The sequence below is a fragment of the Solanum dulcamara genome, chromosome 12, assembly GCF_947179165.1.
Source record: "Solanum dulcamara chromosome 12, daSolDulc1.2, whole genome shotgun sequence".
Classification (NCBI taxonomy): Eukaryota; Viridiplantae; Streptophyta; class Magnoliopsida; order Solanales; family Solanaceae; genus Solanum; species Solanum dulcamara.
The window spans coordinates 7972766-7983126 of NC_077248.1; the positions used below are offsets into that span (position 1 = coordinate 7972766).

Consider the following 10361-nt stretch of genomic DNA (forward strand, 5'->3'; position numbering starts at 1 on the left):
TACCTATTATTTGCTGTATGACGGAACAAGAGTAGTGAATGAACCATTGTGGTATGTGTATTGACTCCTTTATCAAGTGTTTTCGGATGACTTAGCAGTTGTAACTTTGCTGGTGAATTTACTTAAACTGCAGTTCGTGAATTGTTCTCTTATGAGATGGAAGTACCATTTTCGACATATTACTTCACACAATGAAAACATATCATTGTGTCAAAATTTGAAGAAATTTACACATCATAACTACCTAAGGTATACATTCTTCTCCAAAGAGAACTCTACCATCAAATAGAGATGGTAAACATGCATATTGCACATGAAGAAGAAAACCCCGAACCATATACAACATAAGACCACCATTACTTCATTGTAGAACCAAATGTAGCATGTTCAAAAGCAGTATCAACTAATAATTTAACAAGGAATACTTCAATCTCAAAACAATTCTCCCCTTTGCGACACCAAGTTTTCCACCTGTCACTAACCAGTGGCCAGGAGGATCTTGAGGCCCCTTACTCATCTCGGTCATGTCAACAAACTTGGCCAACTTATTGCCTATAAGATTCTCCCCTGTAACAGAACTTGCATCGCCGTTGTTATTCCCACAATTGACCTGTTTGTTCGACTTATCATTTGGGGTGTGGTCCCACAGTGATCTTCGTATAGTGCATCCTGGTAGCCTTGAATACAGAAGCTTCATATACAACACATTTCTTGACCCAAAGTCCCAGACCCCAAGCTGTGCTCCCGTCACTATGTACACACCAGAGTGATCATCACCTATAAAAGTTTCAGGGAACTCAATTGGTGCAGTACTCACATGGGAAAAGTTCTTCCATTTCACTGGCTCAAACCACCTACTATCTTGCTCTTCAGGTCCCTGCCACTTTGGAGCGCCAATTGCTACATGAGTGTCCCAACATGGCAGAAGGATCTTAGGAAGGGAAGTCAGATGTTGAAGATAGATGCATAATCGATTTGACTTGGAACCTTCAAGAGTTAGCCGCATGCCAGTCACAGGCTTACGCCCCACTGACACCTGTAGTGAAACAACAACAGCTCAAAACATTGACAATTTAGTAAATGGGAAAAGAGAGCCTGGGATGGATTAAAACAAGTCTGTCAGATGAAGATACATATAAGTTCGCACTAGCAAAATCAGTCCAAAGTGAGGGAAACATTAATAGCCAAAAATGGATGACTTACGTTATGTTCTGATCCTTGACTTCAAAATTATTCTAAGCTTATATCATAAATTACAGTTCTTTTAATTTAAATGGAATAAGAAAATCAGTACTAGGTATCACACTGAATTAAATCGACTAACAATGAAGCAAACCTAATGGACCCTTAGGTTGTAACACTAGGACTAACATTGATTAATGATTGATAGCTTTGTTGGAGGCAAGTTCGAGTCTGACAAACTTCCAGGAAAAAACTAATCATTTTCTCCACAAGTATAAAATAAATTAGCATTGACAAAAAACTCTATTTCCAAATTCAGAAATCAGCATACTTGTTCTTGGCTAACATAGAGCTTTTGTCCCATCATGCTGAACTGCAGATGTGGGCAAACAGGTTCCTTCCGTTGTTGGCCTGGAAATCTATCCACTAGCGGGGCCCATACCCTTGGGACCTGAAACTCTAGGAAATATCTCAGCTCTTCAATTTGAGGCTTGTCTGCAAGCATTCATACAACTAGAGTCATTTGACGCCTTTAAAAAAAAATGTCAGAGAACTTTGATAACGAATATAACTTTTTCCAATAACCAAGATATCTTACATTCGAGATAAAGACTTATAGCACGTTCCAAATGCTCCTTTCCTTTGATTCCTTCAAGCAGAAGAGTTATAGGGTGGAATGACATCTCAATGACATCTGGAGAAGATCTGACAGTTTTTGCCCATTGGGTGTGGCTTTGTTCCAGATCATCTCCTCCTCTTCTTCTGAAAATGACTGTGACATCCTGCATCAGATACATTGAAAGGAAAGAACCAGATTCAAACTACTGTCTACTGTCATTACTGGCAAGATCAGAAAAATCAAATTTTACAGATGTTTAAGAGCAATCAAGAAACTGGTCCATCTTACAAAATAAAATCATTAATCTGTCTTCACCCAAAAAAAAAAAAAAGATACCAAAATTAGCAATAAACCTAAAGTGGAAATTTAACACCAATAAGACCTAGTATTGACACTTAAATGACTTCAACCTCGAAATTTGAATCTCTCTCTCTCTCCATATCGTGAATGCTTTACATTGCATTTTGATGTAATGATGGAAGACAGATACACTCCAGTAGGACAAATTTGCAGGTCACTTCCCCAGCGAAGAAAATTCTAGTGTAGAAAATTCGTGCAACGAAAATGGAAAACCAAATCATTGAAAATAATGGAGCAATGCAACTTGGTACATAAAAGGTTCCATATGGCAACACAATGAAGTATGTAAATAAGATTTTCCCATGATCACAGTCCTGAAAAGTTGCTGGCCAATATGATGTTTTATGGGTTTTAGGTGTGGAATGACAGCAAGATGATGACTGAAAAATGTGAAAGAAGTGTCATGGGTTGGAATTCGAAAGCAAAGTACGGCATAGCAATTTCTTCTCTGTGAAGAGAGAGAGAGAGAGGAGAATTGTGATACATCAGACAATTGGCTGGTCAAGGCAGCATATACCAGTATACATGTGGTAGCTTTTGAACAAAAACAATGTTCAGGAATAAACCGCAAATTATGATTTTGCATCACGGTCATCTGACCAAGGTACACCTCTGGCAAGAAATCATATAGGAGTACAAAATACTAATCACTGTCTAATTTAATTTGACACAATTTAATGGGACCACAGAGTAAGAACTACTTTGACTTATAAATTTGGTAAAAGAAAGATGAAAAAACTAAAGTTGTTTCTAACAAGTAGGTTTTGACTGAAAAAACAATAAATGAGTTTGAACTGTTAAAACTTTGGAATTGTATAGAACATATTATTATTTCATAACTCTCAAGCATCTTGGTAGCTACGAACTCCGAAAACATGACGCCCACTACGTAAATGGTGTTGGACACAATATTTAATAGTTTTTGTGGGTACTATAACATGACAAAAACAATTACATAAATCAATTATTAAGAGGAACAAGGGTCCTTTCTTGACATTCAAATGAGCATTAGTCCTATGACATTTCTCTCGAGAATGACCCATCAGTAGTAGAAAAGATCACACATAACTTTTGCACCTATTCAAAAAGATAAATACTAGAAGAAAAGAAAAGGAATGCCACAAACCTCTTTCCCATTTCCAGCAATATATGGAGCATTAGTGGGCTGGGGATATATCCCTTGGCTATTGAATATTGACGGATCGCTAGACTGCACAATTAAATTGAGGAAAGGGATTGGGAAATTTGTGGATAAAGAGACGTCAGAAGACAAAAGACAAGCACTTTATTTGAAAGGAAACAGTCTAAAACAACAGCTTTAGTAAAAATAACAAAAGATTAAGAATAGTTTATAAAGTTTGAAAACAAAGAAAATAACGGAACTAACCTTATCCTTGTATCTCAATAAACCTGAACTTGTAAGACTTTCTGTGCTGGAGAACCTCTGATTTCCAATATCATGAACATAACTTTTTATTTCCATTGTGGACAAAGGTGATGAAAGGTGCTGTTTAACATAGATTACATCTTTGCCACCAATAGTTACAGATGTAATTATGTGAGTCCCAAAATTTTCAATGAAGCTGTAAGAGACAGAGGTAACCTTGTTAGCGAACGATAGAGGTTCTAAAAGTTATTAACATGTCAACTCTATAAACAAATTTCACCTTGTTGAAAGAAAAGTAATGAGAAATTCTAACCTTGCTAATGCAGGTGGGTCCCATGATGCTGGGACAGCTCTTCTAACACTTTCCTGTAATACTAGCGGTGAGTTCATAAGTTGAAGCCTAGCAAGTGGTATGAAATATCCATCCATACAAAGCGTCTTTGTAGTGGTGGCATCCAAATGCTTTGCACCAATGAAACTGAATGCTACATTAAAGCTACCAAGAGGAGCATGGCCTGATATATTAGCCTTTCTGTTAAAATATTCCACCATCTGCAGTCAAAAGCGGCACTAGAATAAGTAATAAGAGAACTATTTATTAAATAAAATTAGGAAAAGAAAAGATTAACCAAAAGTAGAGAGACTTGCACAAGCATTAGAGAACACAGATTAATGAAGACCCTTTTCGAAAACGCAGATAAACAATGACATGGCAGACATCGCTGTGAACTAAATACTAATTATACATTTAAAAAAAAAGGGCAGCCCGGTACACTAAAACTCTCGCTATGCGAGGGTCCGGGGTAATTATACATTTGACTATCCACAAAAAGGCATCCAAACACTACATTTTCGATGCAAAAATTTGCTGCATTAAAATTTAATAGCTGTTTCAAAAGGGAAATAACAAAGGATGGTGATGTAGAGCAGAGTGAGAGGGGAGAACCATTTCTAAAACAGGAGCTACATTTGAAAACCTGATGATGGAGAAGAGTTGGCAAGTACATTCATATGTTGAAAATAGAAGAAAAAGACAGACAACTTTGTATCGTGCTTGCCAGCACTATACAAAATGGGCAATTTAATGAAGTAATACTTTCTTTTTGTTGTGCAAAAACCCTGGTATACCTGAAAAGTTGAAAACCTACAAACAACATTCAATCATCTATAATAACAGGAAGGACCTTACACCTCAAGGATACTGGTCGATCCTGTTAACAAGAGAAAAGAAGGTCAATAACACATCCTTTACTTCGATCGAGACCAAACATATCCCCCCATTAGCAACCTGAGCAGACGACTTGCATAATGGAAAAATGGCAATTGTGCCCTGCAATAGAACCTAGTGAACCAAGCATACTACTTGAGATTCATTTCTTCTCTTTTGCACCAAAACTTCAAGAAAGAAAAACATGCACTCAACTACAAAAATTAGGTCCCCGCCCCTACAAGAACTCTCATAATCCTCTCCCTTCAAAGCACCCACAAAAGAGCCACAGAAGCTACATCTTAAGGTTGCATCATCTTCTCTCTAGTGAGTCTTGCTTAACATCACATCCTTGTATGTAGCTAATATTGACTGTTGTATTACAACAGATTCAGTATTGCCCACCACAACTAGCTTGTGACCAGGAATGCACTAACTAATGATCCTCATTTGTCGAAGCAAGACCTATGCATCATATTCCTTAGAATTCAGGAGTTGCGGATGCCCCTCTTGCTACCAACCACATCCCACATGAACAACCAGGTATAGGGTAACTTTGTCCACCAAGGCTAGAACAACAATATACCTAGTGATATCCCACAAGTGGGGTCTGGGGAGGGTAGAGTGTACGCAGGTCTTACCACTATCTCGTGAAAGTAGAGAAGCTGTTTTCGAAAGACCCTCGGATCAAGTACAACAATTTCAGGTATAAAGAAGAAGAAAACAGTGACGAAAACATAAGAAGTAATAAGAGAAGCAGCGTAAAGCCTACCAGAAAAGAATATGAACAACAACAAAATAGTGCAGTAGCCGAAACACAATATACATATCATAATAGATATCAAAAACTAGAACTACAAGAATACGACTAGTACAATGACATACACCAACACACCTGAACCCTCAAAAGCAAGGCAACACTCCACTACCTACTAACTTTCTACCCTAATACACGACCTCCACACCCTCTTATCTAAGGTCATCTTCTCGATAATCTAAAATTGCGGCATGTCCAGTCTAATCACCTCTCTCCAATGCTTCCCTCATTTTGTCCACCGCAGAGGCCACTACTACCTTATCTCGAATAACCTCATCTCTAATCTTACCACTCCTAATATACCCACACATCCATCTCAATGGCCAGCACTCTACCCCGTACAACAATGTCGGTCTTAACCACCATTTTATAAAACTTACCTTTATGTTTTGGTGATACCTTTTTATCACACAAGACTCCAGAGACAAGCCCTCACTACATCCATGCCTCACCACTACAATATCGTCGTCGACGTCCCACTTCCCTAGATTACAGACTCGAGGTACTTGAAATTATCTTTCTTAGGGATAGGTTGTGTGTCAAGCCTCACTTTCACGCCTGTCTTATGCATGGCATCTAGGTTGTGTGCCAAGCCTCACTTTCACGCATGCCTTATGCATGGCATCACTAAATTTGCACTCCAAATACTTTGTTTAGGTCCTGCTCAACCTGAACCCCTTAGACTGCAGAGTTTGTCTCCACACTTCCAACCTAGCATTAACTCCACTACATGTCTCATCAATCAGTACTATGCCATCCACAAATAACATACATTGAGGCACCTCATCTTGAATATACCGTGTCAATTCATCCATCACTAAGGCAAACAGAAACGGGCTAAGAGTTGATCCCTAGTACAACCCCATCTCAACTGGGAAGTGCTTTGAACCTTCTCCCACCATTCTTACCTGAGTTTTGGCTCCATTATACATGTCCTTTATTGCCTTAATGTAAGCTACAGGTACACGTCTAGCCTCTAAGCATCTCTAGAGGACTTCTCTCAACACTTTGTTGTAAGCCTTCTCAAGGTCAATGAATATTATATGTAAGTCCCTTTGCTTTTTTCGATACTTCTCCACCATTCTCCTCACAAAATGGATGGCTTCTGTAGTCGATTGTCTTAGCATGAATCCGAATAGGTTCTCAGAGATGGAAACACCCCTCCTTACACTCATCTCCACCACTCTCTTCCACACTTTCATTGTGTGGTTTAGCAACTTAATACCCCTATAATTGTGACAGTTTTGATTATCACTCTTGTTCTTATACAACGAAACCATTGTACTCCACCTCCATTCTTTGGGTATTTTAGTTGTCTTAAAAATGACATTAAACAAACTAGTTAACCACTCCATACATGCCCTATTTGTACTATTTCAAAACTCCACCGAAATCTCATCTGGTCTGATTGTTGTTCCCTTGCTCATCTTACTTATAATGCTCTTACCTCATCAACCTTAATACACCTACAATACCCAAAATCCTGATGTCACTCGGAATACTCCAAATATCCCAACACAATGTCATTATCCCCTACTTCATTCAATAATTTGTGGAAGTAAGCTTGTCATCTTCTCTTAATGAGGGTCTCTTCCACTATTGCCATCTTCTCTTAATGAGGGTCTCTTCCACTAACAGCTTGCCTTCCTTACTCTTGATGCACTTCACTTGATCTCGGTCTCGAACCTTCCCCTCTCTTGCCTTCGCGAGCCTGTACAGTTTCTTATCTCCGCCTTTGTCCCTTAATTCAACATACAGTCGTTTGAAAGTTGTCATCTTTGCTATTGTAACCGCTAACTTAGCCTCCATTTTTGTCGTCTTATAAGCTATTGTAACCCAAGGCTAGAAGAGATGAGAAAATATCACCTAGTGTTTTTGTCTCCGCTGGAATTTGAACCTAAGATCTCATGATGCTCTACCTAGTTCATTGACCACAAATCCATACCCTTGTGTGTGTTCCTACCTTTAATTTTCATCAGCACTTATATACATAGTTATTACTAGGAATGTCAAAAACTTGAGCCAGCATCCGGATACTCGTAGGGCTTTTATTCAATGGCATGAGCCCATGTATAATGTGTGGAGTTAGACATACATCACAAGTTAGAGAACCTCGGACAAATGTTTGATACTTGAGTAGAGAATGGTAGAAGGTATCCACCAAGCTTCAAACAGTGTGCCAACTGGTCCTCGGGGATTACACAACAACAATAATATACCGAGTGGAATCCCACAAAAGTGGAGTCGGGTGAAAGTAGAGTGTACCCAGACCTTACCCCTACTTCTCACAAGTAGAGAGTTGTTTCCAATAGAAGCAATCCAGCGAAAGACAAAAACAACAAATAGTAACAAAACAGAAACTACATCCTCGGGGATTACAAAGTCGTTAAAAACATCCGGATACTTGCAGAAACCATCACTAGATTGACATAAAACAGTACAACCAACAATTCAGTTATTTAATAAATCAAACACAAAGCACCTAAAAACAGTGAACAAGAGCAGACGTACCTCATTATAATTGCAAACACTAGAGCCATCACGACCGCCGGGATCCTGAAAGTTCTTAATATCCCTTGAAACATTAGGCAGGACTAGGTTATCATATAAAGAAAGATCCCTTGTGTGCTCTTCATCAATCTCTACAACCCTAGACCCAGTCACCCCTTTACAGTAGAGCAATCTTGTATCATAATTCACATCAAAACCCCTTCCTAACGCCTGTGCCGCATTTAAAGCAGTGTGAAAAGCTGCTGCGTTTTCTTCCATTACATCCCCAAGAACTCCAATCTAAGCTCAATCCAAAGCCGACCCAGAAAACCAAATTCAACTTGAATCAACAGGAATACTTCAAGAAGTCCAAAAAAGTACAAAGATTGAATCTTTTTCAGATCAGATAGTCAAGTACCAAAACCCCAAACTGTAATCTTATGAAATCAGAAAAATCTGATGGGATTATAAGAGTCAACAAAAGTAAATCAGATTCTTGGAAGTTTGACTGAGAAAAAGATTTGCCCAGAAAATGGAGAAAAAGGAGATGTTGAATCTACCAAAGGAGATTTTGTGATTGCTCAATCCAATGCCTCTCTTTTCCACTGTACCAAAACATATGTGTAACGACTCTGGCTAAATTTTTTTCACTTTATTTACGCTGTACATTGTATTGTATGTATCTAACCATTGTTGACTCTTCAGACCTTTTTTCTACTCTTATTTCTATTTGGTTATTAGAGAAATTTACACGTGGCTTACACACATGAAGTCATTGATTTGACTAATCCTCCTTCGGTTTAAACAAGGTGAAATTCATCGGTAGCCCTTTAAAATTGACATCAACTTTCACTTAGACACCTCAACTAGGCTTTGTTCATTTTAGACACCTCAAGTAAGGTTTCGATGTGTCATTTTGACATTTTGTGCTGACTTGACACATTGCGTGTGCTGCATCTATTTTAAGCGCGTGAAAAACATTTTTTTCTTTTAAAATATTTTTTTATTATTTTTTTTGTTTTTCTTCTTCTCCATTTCTGCCATCATTTCTTCTTTTTTTTCTTCTTCATTTCTTCTTCTTCTTCATTGTGTGTTCTTATTTTACAAATCTCTTTTACAAAACACAATCTTTCTCCATTTTCTTCAACACTCATTTGCCCAAAACCCATAAATTTCCCTCCCCAAATCTCTCCAGACGATTCAAGAATCGTTGATAGACTTATTCACATATTCACTAAACCTCTTGATTCATCAAAAAGCCAAGAACTTGATGAGTTGGGTTCAAAGATTACTACTTGTATTGTTGAAGTTGTTCATAGAAATCTGAGAAATTGGAGAATAGCCCATTTATTTTTTAATTGGACTTCGAATTTTGTTGTGGGTTCTTTAAGGTTTGAATTCTTTAACAATTTCAAAGAAAATAATTTTAGATTTGTATTAATCTTGCCGGAAAAAATGGAGGTTCATCGGATTTTTTGATTCAATTTGATTTTTATTTTTATTTGCCATTATAGCTGCATTTTTTCCTCTTTAGATGATATGGATAGCGTTGGATGGGTGTTGGAGGAGAAGAAGATCTGATGGGTGGGGTTGGGGTTGGGGTTGGGGTAGATGGGGTTGGAGAAGATGACGGTGGGGTGGGTGGGGTTAATAGTTGTTAATTTTTATTTTTAAAAAAAATGTCACGTGTCATCAAATTATTGGTCATTTTTTTCTATTCAAAAGTCATTATTTGATAATTATTTTTGATATATATGCCACGTGTCTTTATTTAATTTGCTGTTTTTGACACGTCAGGCGAGTGCATTACACACACTTAATATATTTTGGTGATTGTCAAAAAAGTGTCAAAATGACACATCGGAGCCTTACTTGAGGTGTCTAAAATGAACAAAGCCTAATTGAGGTGTCTAAGTGAAAGTTGGTGCCAACTTTAGGGGATCACCGATTAATTTCGCCTTTAAACAACATTTGAGATTGAGATTTATGCATATACAGGGGATCTATGTTATACGTAAGGGGGTTCCATGCCACTCTGTGGTTTCAATTAAAAATTTGTATGTACATATATATATATATATATTTATATATATATATATATATATATATATTATAAAGAAAGTATAAATATTAAATGTGGCACCCTTAGAAATAATGAACCTTGTGGTGCTAGTGGCTAAAGTTTAGGTTTACCACCATAGTGATGCAAGTTCAAGCCTTGCTATGGGTGTATTTTCTTAAAACTTTTTTTATTACGTAAAACATCGATAGCAATTTTATTATAAAATAAATTGTGAAT

The 10361-nt window shown here is 37.6% G+C and overlaps 1 protein-coding gene across 1 annotated transcript; it reads right to left on the reverse strand.

The window, feature by feature from the left end:
- Positions 1-338: 338 nt before the first annotated feature.
- LOC129876188 (MACPF domain-containing protein CAD1-like) lies at positions 339-8706 on the reverse strand. Its single transcript, XM_055951544.1, has 7 exons — positions 8084-8706; positions 3862-4100; positions 3549-3744; positions 3288-3371; positions 1781-1964; positions 1514-1677; positions 339-1036 (listed from the first exon to the last, which is right to left on the reverse strand). Exons 1-7 carry the CDS (start codon positions 8339-8341, stop codon positions 404-406), a joined length of 1758 nt encoding a protein of 585 aa, XP_055807519.1. The 5' UTR covers positions 8342-8706; the 3' UTR covers positions 339-403.
- Between the last annotated feature and the right edge of the window lie 1655 nt (positions 8707-10361).

Bases quoted from the DNA above. Each gene is read 5' to 3' on its own strand.
- LOC129876188 (XM_055951544.1), bottom strand. From the start codon at position 8,341: ATGGAAGAAAACGCAGCAGCTTTTCACACTGCTTTAAATGCGGCACAG. The intron at 3,745-3,861 runs GTTAGAATTTCT...TGTCTCTTACAG, and splicing joins GACCCACCTGCATTAGCAAG to CTTCATTGAAAATTTTGGGA. The intron at 1,678-1,780 runs GTAAGATATCTT...GAATGCTTGCAG, and splicing joins TATAAGTCTTTATCTCGAAT to ACAAGCCTCAAATTGAAGAG.